The 26,340-nt window shown below is 37.0% G+C and overlaps 3 protein-coding genes across 3 annotated transcripts in view; 1 reads left to right on the top strand and 2 right to left on the bottom strand.

Annotated features, from left to right (window-relative positions):
- LOC128228152 (DNA mismatch repair protein Msh6-like) overlaps positions 1-15,092 on the bottom strand; it is a 36,131-nt gene extending 21,039 nt beyond the window's left edge. The window contains exons 1-7 of the mRNA XM_052939299.1: positions 14,905-15,092; positions 6,930-7,110; positions 6,627-6,811; positions 5,692-5,753; positions 5,326-5,434; positions 1,289-1,401; positions 774-1,031 (exon numbers count right to left, since the gene is read on the bottom strand). Of these exons, the coding sequence (XP_052795259.1) occupies positions 774-1,031; positions 1,289-1,401; positions 5,326-5,434; positions 5,692-5,753; positions 6,627-6,811; positions 6,930-7,110; positions 14,905-15,073 (1,077 nt within the window). The 5' untranslated portion in view covers positions 15,074-15,092. The remainder of the gene's footprint in view (positions 1-773; positions 1,032-1,288; positions 1,402-5,325; positions 5,435-5,691; positions 5,754-6,626; positions 6,812-6,929; positions 7,111-14,904) is intronic.
- Positions 15,093-15,242: 150 nt separating this feature from the next.
- Positions 15,243-16,863, top strand: LOC128227633 (BTB/POZ domain-containing protein KCTD7-like). The gene is made up of 2 exons (XM_052938347.1): positions 15,243-15,288; positions 15,575-16,863. The coding sequence occupies exons 1-2, from the start codon at positions 15,265-15,267 to the stop codon at positions 16,274-16,276; spliced, it is 726 nt and encodes a 241-aa protein (XP_052794307.1). The 5' UTR covers positions 15,243-15,264; the 3' UTR covers positions 16,277-16,863.
- LOC128227631 (rRNA N6-adenosine-methyltransferase ZCCHC4-like) overlaps positions 16,830-26,340 on the bottom strand; it is an 18,658-nt gene continuing 9,147 nt past the window's right edge. Inside the window, exons 4-12 of the mRNA XM_052938346.1 lie at positions 24,776-24,867; positions 24,281-24,353; positions 23,816-24,020; positions 22,645-22,757; positions 22,233-22,354; positions 18,624-18,699; positions 18,254-18,377; positions 17,456-17,537; positions 16,830-17,075 (exon numbers count right to left, since the gene is read on the bottom strand). Of these exons, the coding sequence (XP_052794306.1) occupies positions 16,985-17,075; positions 17,456-17,537; positions 18,254-18,377; positions 18,624-18,699; positions 22,233-22,354; positions 22,645-22,757; positions 23,816-24,020; positions 24,281-24,353; positions 24,776-24,867 (978 nt within the window). The 3' untranslated portion in view covers positions 16,830-16,984. The remainder of the gene's footprint in view (positions 17,076-17,455; positions 17,538-18,253; positions 18,378-18,623; positions 18,700-22,232; positions 22,355-22,644; positions 22,758-23,815; positions 24,021-24,280; positions 24,354-24,775; positions 24,868-26,340) is intronic.

Below are 26,340 nucleotides of genomic sequence, written 5' to 3'. Positions count from 1 at the left end.
ACTGTTTACTAAGACACCGATTATGTGTTGCGTTGTGGAAATCGCTAATATGTTCAAAAGTTGATGTAAACTAAATGTAAAATGCAAAAGAAAAAACAATAAATGAATAAATAGAAATGTTTATTTTAACAAAAAAGCACATTTTCGTAGCAAGCAACATTTGAATGACAGTACATATAGTGGTATTAGTCAGATTTAAGTTTCACAAAATCAGGGATTGTTGATTGGCGCATCTTGTCGGTTTCGCGAAACTCTTCAATCGTAATGTGACGTGACAGCGCACAGAGCGTCTGAAGATCACGGTCAGCATCGACAGTGAATTCAAAGAACCTTCTGACCACATCTAAAGCGTTAACTTCTCGTCATTATCTTCTTATAATTATCATCTCAAATGCCCATATCAACTAATATCGGTCATGCGTTAACAGTGAAAAACGGTTTTTCACACCTTATCAAATTGCCTTTCAACTGTCATTGCAATTTTTACAACTTGCGAACACCTAGCAATTGTTTGTTTATTTTGGAACACGCGTTCGGGAAAAAGTGTGAAATTATGTCCTCAAGGGAGCCATAAGGTTTTGTGCACGATTTGTGTACTTGAGACCAAGGATATTGCTCGACTGCTCGACATAATTAAGTTTCGATGCAGCGTGGGTATATTTTATATGAAAATAGAAGGAAAAAAGTTCGGGACCAAGCTCCGACCTCGAGGGAACGCCGGTTCTCGAACGACCGCTTGTTTGAGGGAACGCAGATTCACTGTAACTACTTACAGAATCACTGGCAGTGAAGGCAGCCAGCTTTGATTTGGTTGCTGTTGAGACCTGTGGGGTGGAGGCAGTGTCAGACCGTGCCTCCACCGGCCGAGGTGTGGCAGGGCTACTTGGGCTGGGCAGCTTCTCTTCTGTGTCTGATGAATCCTTGGAGAAGCCTGCCAGAGCCTTCTTGGCAGTCTTAGAGCCTTCCTGTTTTCTTGCTGTTTTTGGACCCCAGGTCTGTTTGGGTTCAGGCCTTTTTCTCTTCTGTGGTAACTGCAACATATTTACATCTATGTCAAAATGCCACTAATTTCATGTATTGTTCACAAATCTTCTTTATCTAATGGGCTGAAACATTTAAAACAGCTCTGAAGTGTAAAGCAACCTTTTAAACATTTTTTATTAATAAAGACAAAATCATCTGTTTCCAATAAACTGGCTTGGCATAAATGCAACTGGCTTCTAACTAGCCACAGCCTTCTATCATTTAATAACCTGCAGTTAACAACAAAACAAATACAAAATGTTACCTTGATTGGTGAGTCTGGTTCAGATGCGCTCTCCGATGTGATGTCATCCTCATCGACACCACTGCTGGCTTCATCATCACTGCCATCATCCTTACCTGGCTTAAACTCATCCTCTACACAAGATATACATACACTTATCATTCTTTCATAACATATTAAGCAAATAAGATTATAATTAATGATACTAACCAACAAGATGTCAGCAGTAATAAATAAAGGTTATTATTAAGCATTTATCTAGTAATACAAGTTAAATTGTAACAAGAGATGTTTGTCAAACATTATGCCCCCCCTGAGCACCATGTTGTCAGGATTATATGGACAATTGAATGAAATATGCATGGACCGAAATGACAGCTGATTTGTTGCTGACATTGGATGCCGTTGAGGCATTTTTAAGATTATGACAATTAAAAGTTTGAGGATAGAGTGTGTTATGACCACTTGGAGTTGTGTCTGACCTGTAGATGACCCCTTATGATATTAGGGGTCATCGGGTCAAAGGTCAAGGTTACAGTGACCTTGAATGAAAAAAGCTTGTCTGTGTGATAACTTGACAAGCTTTTTTCATTCAAGGTCACTGTAACCTTGACCTTTGACCCGATGACCCCTATATCATAAGGGGTCATCTACAGGTCAGACACAACTCCAAGTCAAGTTTGAGGGCCATGGGTGCAGGCATTGTCCAATTATCACTTGAAACATTTTCGCATTCAAGGTCACTGTGAACCTGACTTTTGACCCAATAACTCCTAAAATCAATAAGGGTCATCTCCTGGTCAGGCCCAACTTACATGTCAAGTTTGAGGGCCATGGGTGCAGGCATTGTCCAATTATCACTTGAAACATTTTCGCATTCAAGGTCACTGTGAACCTGACCTTTGACCCAATGACTCCTAAAATCAATAAGGGTCATCTCCTGGTCAGGCCCAACTTACATGTCAAGTTTGATGATCATAGATTCAGGCATTGTTGAGATATCACTGGGAGAAGATTTGTTAACTTTTTTGCATTAAAGGTTACTGTGACCTTGACCTGATGACCCCCAAAGTCAAGAGGGGTCATCTACTGGTTGGCATACCTTCATGTCAAGTTTGATGACCATAGGTCCAGGAATTGTCGAGTTTGCTTTCAAGGTCACTGTGACCTTGACCATTGATCCCTTAAATCAATAGCGGTCATCTACTGGTCAGGCCCAACCTCCACGTCAAGTTTGAGGGCCATGGGCGCAGGCATTGTTAAGTTATCACTCGGGCAACCTTTTATCGTTCAAAGTCAGTTACCTTGACCTTTGGCCCAATGACCCCTAAAACCAATAGCGGTCATCTACTGGTCAGGCCCAACTTCCATATAAAATTTGATGACCAATGGTCTAGGCAATGTTGAGTTATCACTCGGACAAGCTTTAAAATTATTTTACCATTAAAGGTCACTGTGACCATGACCTTTGACCTCATGAGCCCAAAATCAATAGCGGTCATCTACTGGTCAGGCCCAACCTTCATGTCAAGTTTGATGACCATACGTCCAGGAATTGTTGAGTTATCACTCGGACAAGCTTTAAAATTATTTTACCATTAAAGGTCACTGTGACCATGACCTTTGACCTCATGAGCCCAAAATCAATAGCGGTCATCTACTGGTCAGGCCCAACCTTCATGTCAAGTTTGATGACCATACGTCCAGGAATTGTTGAGTTATCACTCGGACAAGCTTTGGTCTACTGACGGACAGACCGACCAACTGACAGACATAGCGACATGCCTGTGCAAAGCAATATACCCCTCTTCTTCAAACGGGGGCATAATAAATTCTGCAGGTGTCCATGCAGCATTAGCAAATTTACATTAATATGAAATATTAAGACACAATACAACAAGAGCCGTCGTAAAACAGGCCGCTCGACTATGCCGCTTTGACTTAGAAGTGAATACAATAACGATGTAATATTACCAAGTTTGGTCTCTTTATGTCAAACCTAACTAAAATTATTCGATACATAAGGTGACTTTGATGCTGCCCTCCCACCAGCCCGCCCGAACAATGGCGCAAGTCATTCATATAACTTGATTTCCCATTATGAAAATGTGGTTAAGAATATACAAATATATATAAAAAAAAATCAAGGGTAATAATTTGTATTTAGGGTTAAAATGGAGTTATGTTTTTTGTTGTAAGATGGTCGTAAATAATTTTGAATTTTATTAAGTGCATTGAATGAATGGTATAGAAGTTTTTTAATTAAAATCCCAACTTGCCCTTAACTTTTACTTACCTAAAACTTTAACCAAAGTCAATCAGGGGCGATTATTTGTACAAAAGATAACATGGAGTTATCTAACCTCATTATGTGATGGCTCTAAACAACTGTGTGAAGTATTAAGTCAATTAAATGAAGGGTTTGGAGTTTTAAGTGAAAATCACAACTTGCCCTAAAACTTTAACCTGCCCTAAAACTTTAATCTAAGTCAATCAGGGGCCATAACTTGTATTAAGGATAATTTGGGGTTATGTGACTGAACAACTGTGTGAAGTATTAAGTCAATCGAACAAAGGGTATAGAACAGGGCTTCTAAAACTTTCGAACCTCAATCGGTCCGGACCCGCCGACGATTCCCCCCCCCCCCTCAAAAAAAGAAAGACCTGTTCAATAGTCCGATTTTATAGAAATGTCATACATTTTCTCGACGTCTTTTCTGTCAATATTTTTTGCGATGTGGCAATTCGTAAGAGGGCTCTAGAGCCAGCATAGCCGATTTGAATAGTCATTGATACAAGTTTAATTCAAATGAGATTCTCATCGAGTTCTGCAGCGTTTCTAACAAGAAAGACTGCGATCGTAATTAACTGTGGCTGTCGGGAGGCGGTCAGAAGACAAAAAGTGAAACAGTATTATGATTTATTTGCTTAATGCTTCTTTAGTGGGTCAACATTCAACTGATAATCTTGAATAATAGTATATATCTAGATTTATAATCGGGGCAACAAGCTTAAAGTGTGATATCGACAACAATTTTTTTTATTACTGCGAATAAATATGACGTAAGCGGCGGACTCAGCTGTCAGACTATGTAGTTAATCAAGCGTATCACTGTTGGTATCCTACATGACATGCATTTATCTTTAAAGCTGTTCTTAACCAGCAATGGTTTTTTATAACAATTTAAATTTAACTGTTTTGTAATCAACAAACGGAAATCATGTAATGATCGACGACGATATAGCATATTGCCATGTGAAAATATGGACCGATTTTAACACTTAATCAGGAAAGCTGCAATAAGATAATTAACACATAGTTTGTTTAATTGTGTCTTCTGCTTATACCAAAACATGTGATTGGACCGATTGCAAGCGTCTGCTAATTAACATATAGGCTATAGAGTGATCAGCGAAGCGGAAAAAGCAGCTGGTCGCATCGGTATCATGGTAACAAAGACACTTTTATGACCTATTGGATGTAGTTTTGAATGTGTGAATGACCCATGAATGTTTGTGTATTACAATTTCTTCATCTCTTACTGACTTAGTCGTTTTGGACCGAAATTACAAAAAAATTAGGAAATTTCAGACCGATTTTTTTTACACTTTTTGAAACTGAAATCGGTCTGGCTTGGTCAAAATCGGTCCAGACCGGCAAATTGCCGGTTTTTAGAAGCCCTGGTATAGAAGTTATTAATAAATATCCCAACCTGCCCTTAAACTTTAACCTAAGTTCCATAGTCAATCATGGGCCATAATCTGTGTAAAGAATAATATGGCGTTATCTAACCTCATCATGTGATGGCCCTGAACATCTGTGTGAAGTATTAAGTCAATTGAATGAAGGGTATTGGACTTATAAGTGAAAATCCCAACTTGCCCTAAAACTTTAACCGGATGCCGACGCCGACACCGACGCCGGGGCGAGTAGTATAGCCCGCCTATTCTTCCAATAGTCGAGCTAAAAATCAGAAAGCCACAATCCAATCAAAAGAAAATGGTTCAATATTACAAGTTCAAATATTTTATCAAACCAAATAACTAGAACAGAATACCTGAACCAGCATGTCCATCACTATCGGAGTCCTCAATGATGATCCGTCTCCGTTTCCGCTGAGATCGCTGTGACCTTCGACCTTTTGCTGGTGACTTACTAGGTGTCTTCTGTGTTGGTTAAAGTTTATATATCAAAATTAATAAAACAAACATAAAATTATATATCTTGGTATCATTTTTATGAATTTTGTTTAACATAATTGAAAGATCATGAATCCAAACCGACCAAATGAACTCCTTAAGTTGAATGAAACAAGCAACAAATGATAAACAGATACATAAGTAGTTGCAATGCAATGAAACTTTATTGTCTTTAGTGAAATCAACGTTGTTAAGTGACATGTGCAGCCTCTCAAGGAGTTTACCTTGACATCTTCATCCACATCCATATTTTCTTTGCTGTTTCCCTCTCCACTGTCATCATCAGCTGCAAGGATAAATGACATTGGTATACATTTGTCACATTACGCAGGTTTAAGGCTGATTTATTAAATAATATATCTTTTTTTTTTCATTGTACATAACAGGTACAAAGGGTATCTTCCCGATATCAGGAAGCAGGGGAGACAATTACAAATCTGTAATGTGTTAGACCATACTTCTCTTTCTATGAATGAATACTTTATAGTACCTGTCTAAAGTACACAATATTCCTTGCTCGCATTTAAATCTGATTGGAACCAAATACAATGTATACATGTGTTATGAATGATCTGGATATATCTCACTTAATAAGATTATGCCTTACAACTGATCATCAGCTGAAAACATAACTATGAATGTGTCCATAGAACACAGCTGTTTTGTCACAAAAGCAAGGACCATTATACCAGCATAGTTGATCATTGTGCATTAAAAGAATCACAACGAACAATACATTGACCATCAAGTCCAGACCTGGGGCCTTTCTTGAAATCTAAGTACCAAACCGAAATTCTGACTTCGACCTTCGTGCAACCTCTGGTGGGTACAGTATACTGACATTTATGATCTTCATCAGACTCATGATTGCATATGAACTTTGATCATCTCCTAACATCTATGGCTCGTCAATCAATTCACATATCAAACTCGCACGCCAATATCATTGATTATATCATTTTAAGTATCGCATGGAACCCACTACTAAAGAGGAAACTCTTTACCCAGCAAAGCATTCATTCATACACAGTTTGCATATGTTTTACTTTTACCAGCCAATTAAATTGTGGATGTCTGCAAAATGGCACTGCCATGATGAGCACATTTTGCTAAAAAATAACTGCAAACAGTAGTATAAACATTCTCTTTGCCCACTTACATTGCATGTCATCCTCATCATCAGATGGTTGTAACTCTACAACAAGTCCCAGTCGCTCCTCACAGCTCATTCCCAGGGCGTGGTCAGCCTCCTCAACCCCCTTCACCACCGGGGTGCTCTTTGTGTGGAGGGGACCACCTGGCTGGAAGTCTGGGTCATCTGATCCCTTGAACTTTTTGCAATTTCTGAAATACAAGAACTTTGTTGGCTAGAAAGAGAATAAACTATGAAAACTTAACAACAAAAAACTTATCATATTTCACATGATTGGATATAACATTCATATGAACGTAACAATCTTACTTCAATTTCACCCAAGCTCGAGATACAGGGTTGTCAAAGAACTGGACATGTATTTGGGGCAGCTTTCCAGGCTTGTAGTGGTTGTTCTCAGTTGGGTGGTTACACACGAGGCTCGGCCACCAGGGGTAGCCTTCCAACTTTCCCCAGATGAGGTCTCCAGGCTTGTAACTGCTATCGGGTCCTAAATAAGATAGCACTTGTTGAAACAGCATTTCCATTTATACATGTAGCTGTTTTTCTTTTCTTAAATGGCATAATTAAACAAAAGGAAGCAAAAACTCTATATGACATAACTTTATTATAAATATTTGAATACAATATACATTCAAAATAAAATTCATTAAAATGTTAATGCAATATATATATAACAAGACGCCAATGCGGCAATACCGCAGTCAAGCCGGTTTTTTTATTTGACAATGCAAATTTGCAAAGATAGGATTTGAGCTAGTAACCTAGTATTTTTAACCAAAAAGACCCATATTTATACTTATCGGAGATATCGTTCATACAAATAATCTGATCAACAGAAGCTATTCCTTTTGTGTGAGGAAAAATGAACATTTTATAAATACATCAGCTTTCCCAATAAGATCTGTCCCAGAGACCTAGATTTTGACCCTAGATGACACACTTTATCACCTTAGATTTAGATGGGTAGATATGAAATTCATGATTGGGATGTGTGTTTATAAAATAGCAATTGAACTTAGTTGTTGACTGATATTGATAGGTTTGGTAAGCATTGTGTAGGCATGATTATATGAAATGGTTAACCTTAAATGATAATGGTAAACACATAAAAGGCAATCCAGACAGCTTTGAGATTTTTTTTATAATATTTGGAAAATATTTCCTAAGATTTGACCTAGTGACCTAGTTTTTGATATGAGGTGACCCATATTCACAAATGTTTAAGACAACATGTAGACAATTATTCTGACCAAGTTTCATTAAGAATTGACAAAAATTAATGATTTTTTATGACCGTGGAATTCTTTCTACTAAGATTTGACCTTGTGACCTAAATTTTGACCGGGGATGACCCATATTAAAAAACTTTCAAGATATTATGCAGACAAATGTTCCGACCAAGTTTCATAAAGATTTGACAAAAATTGTTGAATTTATGACGTGGAAAGATTTCCCTAAGATTTGACCTAGTGACCTAGAATTTGACCCGGTATAACCAATATAAAAAAAGCAATATATTATGCAGACAAATATTCTGACCAAGTTTTATCATTTGACCTATTGACTTAGTTTTTGACCCGAGATGACCCATATTCCGCTATATATTCAAGGTAACATGCTGACAAATAGTCTGACCAAGTTTGATAACCATTGGATAAAAACTCTTGATTTTATTACAAAAAAGTTTAACGCAGAATTGTTAAAGCCTGCCCGCCAAGTTTTCGCCATTCTATAACCCGTAATTTTTCATTGAAAAATCCGGCTAAAATGTACTGGTAAGCTTTATAGTTATCTCAGCATTCTTTAATGATAATGGGGTATCGTGCCTACATATGTATGCAAATCGTCTTTCTACCTATTGTTATTTTCAGAGCATAATGATTCTTATCCATTTAAACACTGAAACGCATTTAGGCATATAAATCTTAATGAATTATGCTATGAAGCCACAATTTCAATTAACAATCTCATAGACCCAAAGAAAATTTACTGTAACTACAGCTGTCGTAGGAGTGACGAATACCCCAAGAATGCTGCCTGGACACAGGAATGGCAAACTATTTCTCTAATAAGAGGTGATATCTCCGAGGTTATTGCACAATGCATTTCAACACCAAAGTGTGTTGTTTTATTTAAATTAATGTAGCAATTTAGAATTTATTTTACAGACAAGAAAAGAAACAATGGGTAATTACTCTGTAAATAGTTATTATTCTCAAATAATGCTATTTCTTTCATGGTGCATAACCATTGTACGAAATTTAATTAAATTCCATAGCTTTTAAGTTAATATTAGGACAAGAGAAAGGTAACAAAGGGCAATATATCTGTAAATAACTAGTATAGAATTGTGGTTGTGTACACTGCACTTCCTCCATTGTGCTTTACCACAGTTTCAATAAATTCCATCCAGTAGTTTGCAAGGTATTGTACGGACAAGTTTGATAACAAAAGGACACAACAAAAGGCATCACTCTGTAATTTGCTTCAAAAGGGTAATGGTTCTTGTACACTCCACTTCCTCTCATTGTAATTTACCACACTATGAAGTTATATAAAAGGCATACAAAGTGCAATAACTCTGTAATAAGCTAGAATAGAGCTATGATTATTGTACACCGCACTTCCTCTTATCATGATTTACCACTGTACATGTATGTAGTTTCATCCAGTAGGTAACAAAGAGCAGTATGTCTGTTTAATATTAACTAGTAAAGGTTATTAACATAGTATAGAGTTGTGGTTATATTGGTTCTCCTTTTGTGCTTTATCACAGTTTCAATAAATTCCATCCACTCCAGTAGTTTGCTAATTATTGTCCCGACAAAATTTTGACAACAAAAACACATCAAAGGGTAATAACTAAATTGTTGTAATTTGCTAAAGCAGAGTTATAGTTCTTGTAAAATACACTTACTCTCATAGTGCTTTACCACTGAAGTTTTATTAGATTCTATCAGGTAGTTTTTAAGTTATTCTCAAGATAATAAAAGGAACAAAGGGCAATTACTCTGTAATCAGCTAAAATAGGGTAATGGCACTATACACTGCATTTCCTCTCATTATGTTTTATCATCTTATGAAGTTTAATTAAGACTAAGAACACAAATAAGGACATAGAAAGCTCATAAAAAAGCATTCATAGATATCCTTATGTGTGGTTAACTGTACTGGTACTCAAAAGATTTTTGAGATATGCATTTACTCTAAAATGGAAGGAATGATGATACTCATTTCTTATCAATTGAGACTTTTTACTACAACAAAGAGATGTCCACTGTCCCATTATTTTCTTCTCATGTTAACAATTGTCACAATTAAGCTATGAAGAGATGAAATCATTAAAGGATGTCATTGTTACTCTGCCAAAGCCATAAAATTCTAAATTAATTAATCCTGTTCTGCCCTTACTATTGGATATTAACAGCAACACATATGATTAACTGCAGAGACTGAACTAAAGCATTTAGACCATCGAGTGCCCTGCTTACGTCATTTTGGCGGAAAATAACTCTATGAGCTAGTGTTGTAATAAAAGTATAGCCGACATGAAATATATTTTCTTATACGTAAATATACTATGAAAAAATGTGACCAAAACAATTTTCAGTATAAGGTGGTCAAAGAATGACAATCACAGCGTTCCTCGTAGAGAAACGGCAATACATAAGAAGAATCTCATTTGTGGGGGAAGATGATGGGAATGACCCAGACCCATTGAGATTTAAAAAATTTATAAGACCTGTCGCCATATATCTGTATTTCAATTCTTGGTCATTTGATCTCAGAAATGTGAAAGAGTGGCTCTTTTGCAGACCCAAAAAAGTTGGAATTTCGATTTGAAAGTTTCCAGAACTTAAGTGTTCTAGAACTTTCTGGTGTGCATTATTTTCAAGCACTAGGTCATCATTACCCTAATGTTTACATCGAGTGAATAAGTTTCAGGAAATTATCATGAGAAATGTCATTTTCAATATAAATTTCTTAGATTTGTGAAATGTTGACCATCTAAACATAACACACACAAGTAATCATGGGATGAAACGTAGGTCTGGTGTGGGGCTCCTGGGAAGCTAGCACAGAGTAACAAAATGAGCTAACCAGGAGGCTGGTAGCAAGTTCTTACCCAAACACACTACACTTCTCCAACATGATCATATTTTGCAGATGCAGGTACTCTTCTAGCCTTTAACTTCTAACACCAGAAATGTAATCCTGGGAGGAAAATGATGTCGCCACGACCGCCGAAAAACTAGCAGGGCAAAATGAGCTAACAGGGTGGCTGGTTCTTAAACACAATACAACCAGGATGTCAAGTCTGTCCAGTGCAAATGTAAAGTGAACACTGTAACAAGGCTAATGATAATTTGATGACTAAACAAGAGCTGTCACAGAGACAGCGCGCTCAACTATTCCGCCGCTTTTCAGTGTAAGGATTGAAAAGTTTTGGCGAAACATGCATGGATCACTGTTAGATTAGATTTCAATGCAATTACATGATGTGCTGAGATATTAACATAAATGTGGTTACATGCAAAATTTTAACCAGAATTTTTAAGTGTAATAATAAAGGGCCATTATTTGCAAAATACAGTTATCTAACTTGGTTATTCAATTAGGTTGGGTGGTTGAATACCATTGTATAAAGTCTCAATGCAATACATCAAGTAGTTGCCGAGATATTATCCTATGTGTGTTAACATGCAAGACTTTAACCAGAATTTCTAAGTCGCATAATAAATGGGCAAACATTATATAATATGAAAGATAAGAGTTATCTTACTTGATTAAATAAGAAGGTTAAATGGTTGGGAGCCTGTGTGTAAAGTTTCAATGCAATACACGATGTATTCGCTGAGGTATTGACTTAAAAGTGGTTACATGCAAAACCTTAACCAGAATTTCTAAGTCGAATAATAAAGGGCAATTACTTGCATTATATGCAAACTAGAGTTATCTCACTTGGTGAATTAAGTAGGTTGGATGGTTGAGTACCATTGAATCAAGTCTCAATGCAATACCTCAAGCAGTTGCTAAGATATTAACCTATGTGTGCTTGCACGCAAAACCTTAACCAGAATTTCTAAGTCAAATAATAAAGGCCTATTATTTGCATTAAATGCAAACTATAGTTATCTAACTTGGTTAATAAGGTAGGTTGGATGGTTGAATAACATTGTATCAAATCTCAATGCAATACCTTAAGTAGTTGCTGAGATATTAACCTATGTGTGCTTGCACGCAAAACCTTAACCAGAATATCTAAGTCAAATAATAAAGGCTTATTATTTGCATTAAATGCAAACTAGAGTTATCTAACTTGGTGAATTAAGTAGGTTGGATGGTTGAGTACCATTGTATAAAGTCCCATTGGAATACCTCAAGTAGTTGCTGAGATATTTACCTATGTGTGCTTGCACGCAAAACCTTAACCAAGGGGTGACGCCGACGCTTGGGTGAGTAGTATAGCTCTCCTTATTTTTCGAATAGTCGAGCTAAAAAAGGATCTTTGCATGGTTATTATTGTAGCTACACATGTAGTCCACCTAAATGGCTGTCTTTGAGTCTTTTGACGATTTCTTTTACTATGGCAGACTCATGATGTCCACAATCCAAGCAAAAAGTAGCAAACGGTCGCAGAGAATCTTTGCAGACACAATTTTGAAATTATCTCAGCTATAAATTTAAACCCAAAAATATTATTGCCTACTATTTAACACACATTTATTTATGTCAATATGCCAAAAAACATGTTCAGATATCATAAAATGTACACTTGCATGTGTTGATTGCTTAGCAAGTATTCTGATATCTATAAATCTGGGACAAATCTGACTGCTTGTGTTCATGTATAAAAGGATATTTGTGACCCAGAATATAATTATGTGAAAATAACAACTCTAATGACAAATTCAATCCAGTTTAGATCACTGTCAGGTATATATTGAACAATTTTGTCATTATTATTCAACATAGATGCACAGTATTACTATATTTTCTTTCGCACGGTGTAAAATGATAGAGAGTTGTAGCGTTACAGGGATACATAAGAAATGTCAAAATAATAAAAAAGTATCCTTGATTGCTCATTATTGTACCGAGCTACAGATGCAACTAGACAAATGTTATCAACAGAGCATTACAGATTATGTATAGTCTAAAATAATAGACGTGTTATACGGGATTCTTCCAATCCCTAACGTCTAAACGGGAATGTGCCAAAAACGGGGGTGTTTAAAAATATTGAAATTGTTTTAAGTGAAGTATTTTATGGTTGAAATTGATCAAAAAGAGTTAAATTCATATTTTGCCATGTAAGTGAAATGTTATTTTGCACTAAACAAGCATTTAATGCATTAAAACAAGTTGTTTACCTTTCCAATAAAATGAAAGTTGACTGACACAGATAACAATTATGCGAAGGGGAACAACTCGATACAATCGTAATAACTCGGCCTCCTCCGACAAAACTTCGAGATAGACCTCGTTATACAATCGTAACAACTCGGCCATGGCCGATATGTTCCGAGCGATTTAAAACTGTGCCCTGAAGCCTTGCAGGCACCCTTCATGTATATATCGTTATGTTTTGACAGAATGAAATGAAGAAAAGCCGTCAAACTCATAATTACAAGTTGGATATTTTTTTGTGTGCGTACGGAACTAATATAAAATAACATTATCTGGTAATATTTCTTGTTATTATGATATTTTATAGACGCTATATGCTTTAACCCGGAATCCTGATCGGAACAACTACCCACTTTTGATACTAAACAATTTGTACGTGAAGGATTTGCCATATCAAAAATCTAAAAAAAATCCGTCAACGTACAATTATTTGGACTAAGATATGCATACATGCCATATCCCCCGGAGGGGGATAAAATCCCCCGGAATTTCGACCCATCCCCCGGTCTCCCGGAGGGGGATGAAAATCCCCCGGAATTAAAGTGTTTAAAATTACGCAAATTTATCACAGGGTTTAATTATATATGCCTTTTTACAGTTATAATGCCCTTCCTGTCCTGAAGCTTAATTGGATTATCAACTGATGGTGTGTTTTAACAACACCTATTGGGTGACACTTAATAAATCAGCAGGGCACATTTCATGCATTGTTTTGATTGAAACTGACAGAAGTTGCGTAAGAAATGTCAATTAGACTGGTCAGATAAAAGGTCGATTTTCATTGGTTAAAACTATAATTTTTATCCAATCAGAGAGGATGTAACAAATTAAAGCGTTCTTCATAACATGTGTCATTGTCATCAAAAGAATTAATAATTTAAAGGTGACTGTAAATTATTCAGTAAAGAAAAGGATTAAAATAACTAATAGACAATGCTGTTCTTTGTTATGCCTCACTAATATGTTTACATACATGACATTGACCTTCATCGCAAATATTGGAAAATAACAGAACTTCCACAAGTTCCAGAAGAGAAACTGAAAGTAGACAATTCGGATGAAATGACTTATTTATTTATTAGGGTGATGTTTTTTTTGTTGTTTTTTTATGAATGCCAAAAGAAGATATGTTTATAACTTAATAAATTATGCATTTGCTTTTTATCAGAAGCAAACAATTCTGACTATTTGGGAATTGAAATGAAAAATATTGATAATTCATTCCATTCTCTCTATTAGTCTGAAAGTCATCATTTATGATCATAGGCTGCAGATTTTGTATCCAATTTTAGAGGAAGGTAAGCACATTAAATTGTCTCTGAAACATATTTTTCTGTGAAGTATTCTATTTTGCAAGTGAGTGATTTTATTATGCAATATGGTTGTGTCTTATAAAAATATAGATGAAGTGCTGGAAAAAGGGGTAAACAAGGTGAATTGGCATGTGTGTCATGCCCGTAAGGCTACATGGCGATGATGAAAATCCCCTGGTATGTGACCAAAATCCCCTTAAATTGTGGACATAATCCCCTCGGGAGCCTTTCAAAATTATGGCAATTTGTTGTTTTTTCGTACTTGCGTCTTAAAATACTTCGAAATTTTGCCAAATTAGATCTGCTAAAAAATCCCCCTGAATACTACCAAAATCCCCCTGAATTTTCAGACTTTTGAACAAATCCCCCTGAATGGTCTCCAGAAAATATGGCATGTATGGATATGTAATGCGGTGCAGGCAACATTAATAGGCTAGTTAATAGTCATGATCAAGGCAAGAACGTTATGTTAGTAATTAGTGATCAATGGTCTGATAACGGTAAGTAAATGGCATTCTAATTAATGTATTAATGGCAAATTTCACCAGTCTATTTACCATTAGTTTTTTGTTGATTCTTCCCTCTGTTAGGAGATTTCTTTGGTGACAACACGGTATTTTCAATGTTTTTGGATGTATCATCACTTTGAGGAGTACACGGGCTTTTGGAAAAGTAAGTGAACAGTGTATTTTTCTGTTTTGCTGGGGTAGACTTCGGTGGTCCCATGTTTCCCGCTGTTTCACGGTGGCCGTCATATATCTACGTTGTGAAAAATTGAATTCATTCGTAGTCGTCATTTTCCGCTTAATTCCATTTTTATTCGTCCACTTCCGTTGGCCAATCGTAAACCAAAACGAGGAATGTCGGAGACTTACGGAAATATGTAAACACGTAAAATTAGGTCAATATTGGTTGCAATGGACGGACAAGAAAAACATAAGGTATTTTTGTTTTTTCTTTGTGCGTTCTGTAAAATTCTTATACAATAAGATTGCGGCGGGCATAAAAAGTTTACCGTCACTTATTACGCAATTTAAGTATAAAAATTAGCAATATTTCAGTATATCGTTACCAACCGAAACATGCATATAGCCTTCAAAATAACCTGTACATGTAGGGTGGTACATGTATGGGCGTTGCTTGCTTCACTACACATTAATACGAATCTGTTTTGTATTGACTTATGTCTGGATCTTTGTTTCATTTAATTTTATTTTCTGCTTTCAGTTCCCACCCATTATTGAGCTTAATGTAGGTGGAAGGTTTTTTACCACCACACACCTTACCCTTACCAAATGTCCTGATAACATGCTGTCAGCCATGTTCAGTGGCAAATATTCTGTAATCAGAGACAAGGACGGCAGATATTTCATTGATGCCGATGGAGACAACTTTATTCACATTCTTAACTATTTGCGCTATGGAGATATTCCGTCCCAGAGGATAGCAGAAGCTGTTTATCGTGAGGCAACATACTTTGGAATTCATGGTCTTGTTGATGAGTTGGAAAAATATCCTCAAATTCTTGCAAAGATTCAAAGAAACAATTATCGTAACCAGTTCCCTGGTTTTGGGGACTGTTTAGACACAGTGATAAACGTCTCTAGTCAAACAGCCTCATCAGAAACCACTGAGGTTATTTTACTTCTTTATAAGAAAGAAAATGAGCCCAACAACGAAGATTTTAACCTCAATCATGTTTGCCTTTGTAAACATCCACACTCAGACAGGAATTCAACATTTGATGCCAAACTGGGACCATGGAAGGCTGAGAGTTGTGAAAAAGATGTTCTCAATTGCTTAATGTTTGACCTAACATCCCAGGGATTTGTCGTCACTGCCAAGGCTCTGGGTCAATGTAAATATGGACATGAAGATGAAAAATGTGCCAAAATGTTCTTTAGTTTATGCTTCTATTGGTGGAAGTGAAAATGATATCAGTCAACATACTTTGAATTTTATGAATATTATAAAATCAAGTAAAGTTTAATTTGTTAAGAGAAACTTTTATTTATAAATGTACATTTAATCATTTACACGATTTTTATTCTTGAGTTTTACCGATATTTGACAGATTCTTCCTTGTTTTTGTTTATTGATGCCAAAAATATGCACACAATACACGGGTAATAGGACTTTGTCATGCTGCAGTTATATTCAACTGCTCACACTTTTCTGAGTGGATTTTGCAATGATAAATACCATTAACGTAGATTTGTTACAGTCTTCCTATTGCTGTTTCAAGATTTTAACCAACGTCATGTTTAAGTTTGATTTTATTGCATGCTATGAGAGATATATTTGTTGTTATTATGTGTATGACATTAAGACCAAGACTTGTGCTGTAGTATATACATGTTAGGAGGATATTTTCAGTCTACCTGCTTTTAATACATCACATGTCTTGTGACAGTAATTATAATGATTGAATCATCTTACAACACCAAATTTTACTATCAAGTCTTGATAACTGAACTCAGCAATCGTTATTTTTATTTATTTATTTTCACTGCCTCACAAATAAATAACCATAAACAAAGTTACTGCATCAAATAAATCACCCATATTAAACATAATCTTGACATGTTATTGTTAAGTCTTTCAGCTTTGTTTTTATGTATGGACCCAGTGAAGAAGCTATTGTACACTATCCATCTTCGTCTCTCTTCTTTTCTTTCTATCTCTGCTGTTTGCCTTCATGTCTGTTCTCATCTTTCTCTTCCCTTTTCTGTAAGAGTAACAGAATGCTAAAATGCATGGATAGTATTCTGACCAATAAAATGAAAATGTTAGTGACGAAAAAAAAATATAATGAAGAAATCATACAGTTGAAGTAATAAGATTAATAAAATAAAAACAATGAAAAGTGCATTGTATTTGTGTTGTTATTTTGGCATATAAAATCAAAAGAAGGCTTGATCCTAAAGGCATAAATTATTGAATGTTCCTTCCTGTTTGGAAAGTGATGGGGGGGGGGGCAACTACAGGTATTTATTTAAACTTTGACATACATACTTTAAAATCATATTTAAGTCTTGCCAATGCCTTTCTTACTTGAAACAGACTCTCAGAGTGTAGAAAATCAAGCTATTGCTAAACGATCCTTACCTGCCGAGAGATTGTTCGTGTGGGCCACCCTTGTCAGGGCATTCTCTCCTCTTGTGACCAACTTTCCCACAGATATGGCAACCTGAAACACAAACAATATATTCGCCTTGTTTAAACACCTTACTTGATTCCACATTATTTTTTCTACATCTTTTTGAGTATGGGGCCAGGGCCCTTAGAATTTTGAAAGTAGCCACAAAATGCCTTAAATTTACCAAGGTCTATTTCAAACAAAATACAGCCCCCTTTTAAAGTGCTAGGTTTGAAGAATTTTAAGAAAATAACACTCCATTAAACATATCTCAGTTAGTTGACTTGTTAACAGTTGGACAAAAATAAAATTAGAATTGTCCAATTTATTTTTATGCAAGTCTTTTTGGGATCGTGAATGGGACCCAACATTTGGCTCCATTTTCTGTCAAAAAGAAACACTAGTTGTTGGTAGTTCTCTTCAGACTTAATGTTTGCTAATGATAAGATTTATGAGATGTTTTATTTTTAAAAGTCACAGGAATCATGATAGCTTTTTTGATATAGCATCAGCCTATTTCACAGTTGTATTAAGCCTTTTGACTTGTCTAAGAAGACATCTGGAATATGACTTGTACTTGTCTCAGAAAAAATATTTCGTTCCGATAAAAATAAGGCAGCTTTTTTCCAGACTGTAGCTCTTCTTTTAAAAAGTCCAAAAATTGAGCAAGCCAGGAAAGCACTTTACCAGTGCAGGAATTGCGGGCCTGTGCTAACTTTGATTACTAAATGAGACGACATTCCAGCCACATTAAAACAAGCCCATACCTATACTTCTGGGTTTGGAGCAGCTGTGAGTGGGAATATCGCAGACATTACAGGTGTCACAGTGGACTCGAGATGGCTTCACACAGCGCCCACATCTGTCGCAGTGACGGTAGGTACAACCATCCTGGTGCAGAGATAATACAGGCCAAGTATCAAGTACACATATTTATATTCACTTATTGCACTTCAGGCTTTTGATGACATTACACTTAAAAACAAAACACTGTTAATTTCAACTTTAATCCTTTGAAAGCAAAATGAAAACTAAAATGACATTTTTACTTCACGACAATACATAGAGGTCGGACATTTTTTAACAATAAGGTAAAGTTCTAAAACACTACGTGATCACCTCACTCAGGATACCTACCTTTGTGGTACAAGCCTTACACAGGTCACAGTGCTTGTTCTCCAGGCTGCTGAAGCGTTCACAATCTCCACAGTACCTGAAGGACATGATAATTGACAACTGGAAAGATTGAACACGAGGCTTATAGTTCACAATGTTCTGTAAGCTACAATGTAAATTAAAGTTTGGTTTTTTGAAAAAGCGCCTTCCCATTGTGAGGTCATAGCTGAGAAATAATCAGTGATGAAGTTGAAATATGTACTATTTGTCTGGAGACAAACCAACATAGGGGTCATCTACTGGTCTTGACCAACTGGCATACCAAGTATGATGTTTCTGGGTCCAAGTATGAAGTTCCTGAGTCCAAGCATTCTGTTTTTATTGAGCTGAAATTAAGTGTGTCGAACGGTCTGGTGACCGACAATTCGTTTTTCACCTGAAGGTCACTGTGACCTTGACCTACTGACCTCAAAATCAATAGGGGTCATACACTTATCCTGACCATCAAGCATACCAGGTACGAAATTCCTGGGCCCAAGCTATACATTTTGTACAGAATACTCAATTATCATTCAGAAATAAATTGGAAAACTTCCGAAATTGAAATATGTATATTTTATCATTTATAATCAAATCATATGTATTATAACATATTACACAACATATGTTTAAGGCATTATCAAGTTGTTGCATGAAAATTCATTTATTTGCAGTGTTTGCACCAACTGGAGATAAAACTGAAAACATAAAAAATGATGACGCTAGAGGATAGGGTAGCACAGAAAAAATTACAATGTGATTCTAGTCTATGCAAATTACGGGTATTAAAATATTGAATGCAAAAACTTGCTCACTTCCTTACATGTCATAGAGCAATTATACAGGATAAATGAAAGATTATAACAAAGAAATCACAGGAAAATCAATGGGCAAAAAGACCAAGCCAAGGACAAAATAAACACTATTATTGACAGCATACGGAAGAACGAAAAATACCGAAAATAACTTAAACATTAGGAAGCAACAACCCCTTCCTTCAATAAACAATACTGTAATAAATTAATGGTATGTGCAATAAAAATATCTTTTTTATTAAAATGCTAACAAGAGTTTATAAAACAAGAGATATATATTAACAAGAGATGTTTGTCAAACATTATGCCCCCCCCCTGAGCGCCATGTTGTCAGGATTATATGGACAATTGAATGAAATATGCATGGACCGAAATGACAGCTGATTTGTTGCCGTTAAGGCAGTTTTAAGATTATGACCATTAAAGTGTGAGGATAGAGTGTGTTATGACCATGACCTTTGACTCTATTAACTCAAAATCCAGAGTCATCAGCTGGTCACCAGAAACCTAAATGTCAAGTTTGAGGGCCATGGGTGCAGGCATTGTCAAGTTATCACTCAGACAACCTTTTATCATTCAAGGTCACTGTGACCTTGACGTTTGGCCCAATGACCGTAATATCAATAGGGACCATCTTCTGGCCAGGCCCAACCTCCAAGTCAAGTTTGAGGGCCATGGGTGCAGGCATTGTCGAGTTATCACTCGGATAACCTTTTACTATTCCAGGTCACTGTGACCTTGACCTTTGGCCCGATGACCCCTAAAATCAATAGGGACCATCTTCTGGCCAGGCCCAACCTCCAAGTCAAGTTTGAGGGACATGGGTGCAGGCATTGTCGAGTTATCACTCTGACAACCTTTTACCATTCCAGGTCACTGTGACCTTGACCTTTGGCCAGATGACCCCCCAAAACCATAGGGGTTATCTCCTGGTCAGGCCAATTCTCCAAGTCAATTTTGAGGCCCATGGGTGCAGGCATTGTCGAGTTATCACTCGGACAACCTTTTACCATTCAAGGTACATGTGACCTTGGCCTTTGGTCCAATGACCCCCCAAAACAATAGGAGTCATCTACTGGTCAGGCCCAACCTCCAAGTCAAGTTTGAGGGCCATGGGTGCAGGCATTGTCAAGTTATCACTTGGACAACCTTTTACCATTCAAGTTCACTGTGACCTTGACCTTTGGCCTGATGACCCCCCAAAACATAAGGGGTCATGTACTGGTCAGGCCCAATCTCCAAGTCAAGTTTGAGGGCCATGGGTGCAGGCATTGTCAAGTTATCACACGGAAAACCTCTAACCATTCAAGGTGACTGTGACCTTGACCTTTGGCCAGATGACCCCAAAAAACAATAGGGGTCATGTACTAGACAGGCACAATCTCCATGTCAAGTTTGAGGGCCATGGGTGCAGGCATTGTCAAGTTATCACACGGAAAACCTCTAACCATTCAAGGTGACTGTGACCTTGACCTTTGGCCAGATGACCCCAAAAAACAATAAGGGTCATGTACTTGTCAGGCCCAATCTCCAAGTCAAGTTTGGGGGCCATGGGTGCAGGCATTGTCAAGTTATCACACGAAAAACCTCTAACCATTCAAGGTGACTGTGCCTTGACCTTTGGCCCGATGACCCCCAAACACAATAAGAGTCTTCTACTGGTCAGGCCCAACCTCCAATTCAATTATGAGGGCCATGGGTGCAGGCATTGTCGAGTTATCACTCGGACTACCTTTTACCATTCAAGGTCACTGTGACTTTGACCTTTGGCCCGATGACCCCCAAAAACAATAGGGGTCATCTACTGGTCAGGCCCAACCTCCAATTCAATGATGCGGGCCATGGGTGCAGGCATTGTTGAGTTATCACTCGGACAACCTTTTACCATTCAAAGTCACTTTGAACTTGACCTTGACCCGATGAGCCCCAAAAACAATAGGGGTCAGCTACTGGTCAGGCCCAACCTCCAAGTCAAGTTTGAGGGCCATGGGTGCAGGCATTGTCACGTTATCACTCGGACAACCTTTTATCATTCAAGGTCACTGTGACCTTGACCTTCGGCCTGATGACCCCCAAAAACAATAGGGGTCATCTACTGCTCAGGCCCAATAGCCATGTCAAGTTTGAGGGCCATGGGTGCAGGCATTGTCGAGTTATCACTCGGACAAGCTTTAAAATTATTTTAACATTAAAGGTCACTGTGACCTTGACCTTTGACCTGATGACCCCCAAAATCAATAGGGGTCATCTACTGGTCAGGCCCAACCTTCATGTGAAGTTTGATGACCATACGTCCAGGAATTGTTGAGTTATCACTCGGACAAGCTTTGGTCTACCCACGGACCGACCGACCGACATGCCTGTGCAAAGCAATATACCCCTCTTCTTCGAAGGGGGGCATAATTATTCAATGGTCATAGCTTATTTTGCCAATGATTTTCAACAATGTTATATACAAAGCGATTCTATAAGGGCATCACCAAGTGTGCAGTAAATGTGATCATGGACATGAATCTAACAGTGAAAACTATGTACACAACATTTACATTTTATAGAGAAGGAAACCTATCCCACAGAACTTTCTCTTTAAGCAGCAAATATCATCTAAATGTATGTCGTGAATTTGTCACATGGGTTCTATCTTTAATGTTCAGTTTGTCAGCTAAATGTCATCAAGAACCTCAGAATAAGCAAGAATTTGTGATGAACGTATCTAAACATTGAATATGCAAAGATGACACTGGCAGCTACAAACACTAGCCTGATATGCCCTTACCAATATCCCTCATCAGCAGGCAGAGTGATCTGTTTAGCAGGAATGTTGGTAAAGATGCGGACTGGGGAGCCCTTCTTTCGGCCTCCTTCTCCACGGAACAGGGCGTGATTTACATAGTCCACCTGGTGATAGCACACAGAGGCATAATTGAATTCTAACCTTATTATATGAGGCTTATAATCATATATATGTACATTGTAAACATCTGTTTTAAATTGTTTCAAAAGCGAATAAGTTTTTAGATTTTTTGTACATCATTGTGGGCAATGTGTGATGCAACCAAGTCTTTTGATTTCAATAGAAGTACATGTATGCAAAGCCTTTTCTGACTTAAAGTACTCAGTCCTTATTTTTACATTTCACCACACCAAATTACATGTACAACAACAGAATGCATGTCGTAATGCAAAACCTTGTAGTCCAGCATAGCGAGTGTTGGACAGGTGTCTATAACCCTCTGCTCCATAAAGTACGGGAAAAACCAGAATACAGGCAGCTTCGTCTCTTCCCCAGTACCTGGTAGATCTAAAACACAGTTATAACAATGATAGCAGTAACCATGATATATTTATATGTTAAATATTTATTTGTGCCAATAAACCAGTGGATGAACTACTGATGACAGCAGTGATTCTCAAGTCATATACCTGTAACTTACAAAATACTAATTACTCGGACCAAGCAAAACATGCGTGTGTTCTGTAGTTATCAAACTGTCTTTCAATCCACATTTTTGAGGTTTTTTTTTCCAAACTTTAAACTAAATAGATTTTCTCACAACAGCAATATGCTATTTTATGGCAACTTATATAACTCCAACTAAAAATAATGTCAGAGTTATGGCCCTTAGTAAACTTATTCGGATTCAGCTTATCAATTTGTTTTTCATAAGAAAGGATATGAATGAATCTTGAAGCATTATTAAAATAATTATAATTTGAACTTATGTGTAGTATAAGAACCATAACTCTATCACCCATTGTTACCAAATTGACTCCCATTGTTCATAATTGACAGCCTTCACACTAAATGTTTTAGCAAATGAATTTACTTTCATATATGGAAGTTAATGATACTTGAATCAGGAATAGATTGCAAGATATTGCGAGTTGTACAAAATTTATAAATCTGTGAAAATCTTTTACCAAACTGCTTCCCTTAAAATGAAATAATTTGTTGGTGTTGTTTTTTAAAGAAAAGATTGGTTTATGGTAAAATGGACTTATGTACATTTCAGAAACCATAACTGATCTTTCATTCCCAAATTGCCTCCCTTGACAAGCCAGTATGTTTGATAAAATATCTAAGGGCAACATGTTTGCTGCATAAACCCATATATGCATTGTTACCACATTTGACATTCATCATACCTTCAACATGCCTCCATTGTCACTTATGCTATCATTCGGGGCCCTAATCACATCTTATGATGGCCCTAGTGTTATTTTTTCAATTTTCAAAAAAACTGCATTTTTAAGTATTTTTTATATGACATTCATTAAATACATGTCTGCAGTTTTGAGAATATATATTTTGGGAGAATATAACAACTATCCACCTATTTCCAGTCTCTCATCACCAACCTGCGTGTGCCCTCCAGTCCTGCTGCAGCCGGTCCAGTGTATGTGACAGAGCCTCTACCATGATACCAAAGGGCGGATCTATCACCACAGCAACCTTTCCTGCCCCCAGAAACCCCTCATAGGTGGACCGGTCTGTTTCCCCAGCAAAGAAATGATGGTTCAACATGTTGTACTGGAGTAACTTTTTAGGTGAATACATCTGCAGCTGAAAAAGGGATGGTTGGGGGAAATATGTGTAAGTGGGTTTTATTATTTGTTTGCCGGCTCGTTACCAAATTAGTAGTACTTGGATTTATGACAAGATAAGTGAGTGAAAAGAAATCTAAACCTGACACTAATTATAGCACCAATTTGTGTGGCCTATTTAACAGTAACAACAAAAACACAATTTTCATAAATGGAAATAAATGAACATGTTTCAAAGTGCTGGAGTCTGGATAATCTGATTTGCTTACATAAACTTACATATCTATGGTCTAGATCCATGAGAAGACTATCCATAGAGCCATCTTTTATACACTGTATTGCTTCATGAATTCTAGAAAATATATCAAACTCATGTTAATAATATCATCATGTCTAATTACTCTTAATTTAAGAGTCTATTAATATTTTGACTACATTTTGTTCCTCATTGAGGTCTAAATTCTAAACCTTTCCAACTTAAATACTTGTGTGTTTTGGTATTGTACGTAAACAGCTAGTTACCTTGTAACATAGCTCCAGACAGATGGTCTGAATAAAGTTTGAAACATTGAAAACTATAAAACTGCAGACTTACACTAATACTTTAGATCTTGACCTTCTTCTTGACTTTCTTAATTTTAAACAACAATATATGGTACAGAAGGTAGCACACAAAGAATCTTGAGATGCTAACAATAAAATTGAAGATATGACAGTACCACAGCAATTTTTCTTTCCAAAAAAGAGCTTCAATAATGATGATTCATGACAAACCTAGGACATCCAATGCAAAGTACATGTGTTGCTTTCTGAGCTGTTAGAGTCTCCAGTACAAACTCCACTGTGTTTGGGCTGAATAAATATTGCTGAAATAGAAAAACATCCAAACTATATCTCAAAATATTGATAACTATGTACAAAGTTTTTATAAATATTTCAATAAAAGAACATTTTCAATTTATAGACATGGCCCTATTAATGATACCAAGGCTACGACAACGCTTTGGCAGGCTATGCAAACACTATGGCAATGCTATGATAGTGCTATGGCAAGGCTATGCCAACACAATGACAATGATATGACATTGCTATGGCAAGGCTATGCAAACACTATGGCAATGTTATGATAGTGCTATGGCAAGGCTATGCCAACACAATGGCAATGCTATGACAATGCTATGGCAAGGCTATGCAAACACTATGACAATGATATGACATTGCTATGGCAAGGCTATGCCAACACAATGATAATGATATGACATTGCTATGGCAAGGCTATGCAAACACTATGGCAATGTTATGACAGTGCTATGGCAAGGCTATGCCAACACAATGACAATGATATGACATTGCTATGGCAAGGCTATGCAAACACTATGGCAATGTTATGATAGTGCTATGGCAAGGCTATGCCAACACAATGGCAATGCTATGACAATGCTATGGCAAGGCTATGCAAACACTATGACAATGATATGACATTACTATGGCAAGGCTATGCCAACACAATGACAATGATATGACATTGCTATGGCAAGGCTATGCAAACACTATGGCAATGTTATGACAGTGCTATGGCAAGGCTATGCCAACACAATGGCAATGCTATGACAATGCTATGGCAAGGTTATGACAACACTATGACAATGATACGGCAATGCTATGACAACCCAATGGCAATGCTATGGCAAGGCTATGACAATGCCATGGCATTGCTAATGCAAGATATGACAATGCTATGACAGTGCTATGGAAATGCTATGACAATGCTTTGGCAAATCTATGGCAATGCTATGACAACATAATGGCAAGGCTATGACAATGCCATGGCATTGCTATGACAGTAACAATGCCATGGCATTGCAAGGCTATGACAGCACTGTGGCAATGCTATGACAACATAATGGCAAGGCTATGACAATGCCATGGCATTGCTATGACAGTAACAATGCCATGGCATTGCAAGGTTATGACAACACTATGACAATGATATGACATTGCTATGGCAAGGCTATGCCAACACTATGACAATGCTACGACAATGCTATGACAATGCTATGACAACACAATGGCAATGCTATAGCAAGGCTATGACAATGCCATGGCATTGCTAATGCAAGATATGACAATGCTATGACAGTGCTATGGAAAGGCTATGACAATGCTTTGGCAAATCTATGGCAATGCTATGACAACAGAATGGCAAGGCTATGACAATGCCATGGCATTGCTATGACAGTGACAATGCCATGGCATTGCAAGGCTATGACAGCACTATGGCAAGGCTATGACAATGGGATGGCAAAACTTTAGATTTTTGTTTCAAAAAGCAATCAAAC

Source organism: Mya arenaria, chromosome 3, assembly GCF_026914265.1.
Source record: "Mya arenaria isolate MELC-2E11 chromosome 3, ASM2691426v1".
Taxonomy (NCBI): Eukaryota; Metazoa; Mollusca; class Bivalvia; order Myida; family Myidae; genus Mya; species Mya arenaria.
This window is presented reverse-complemented; position numbering and strand designations above follow the sequence as displayed.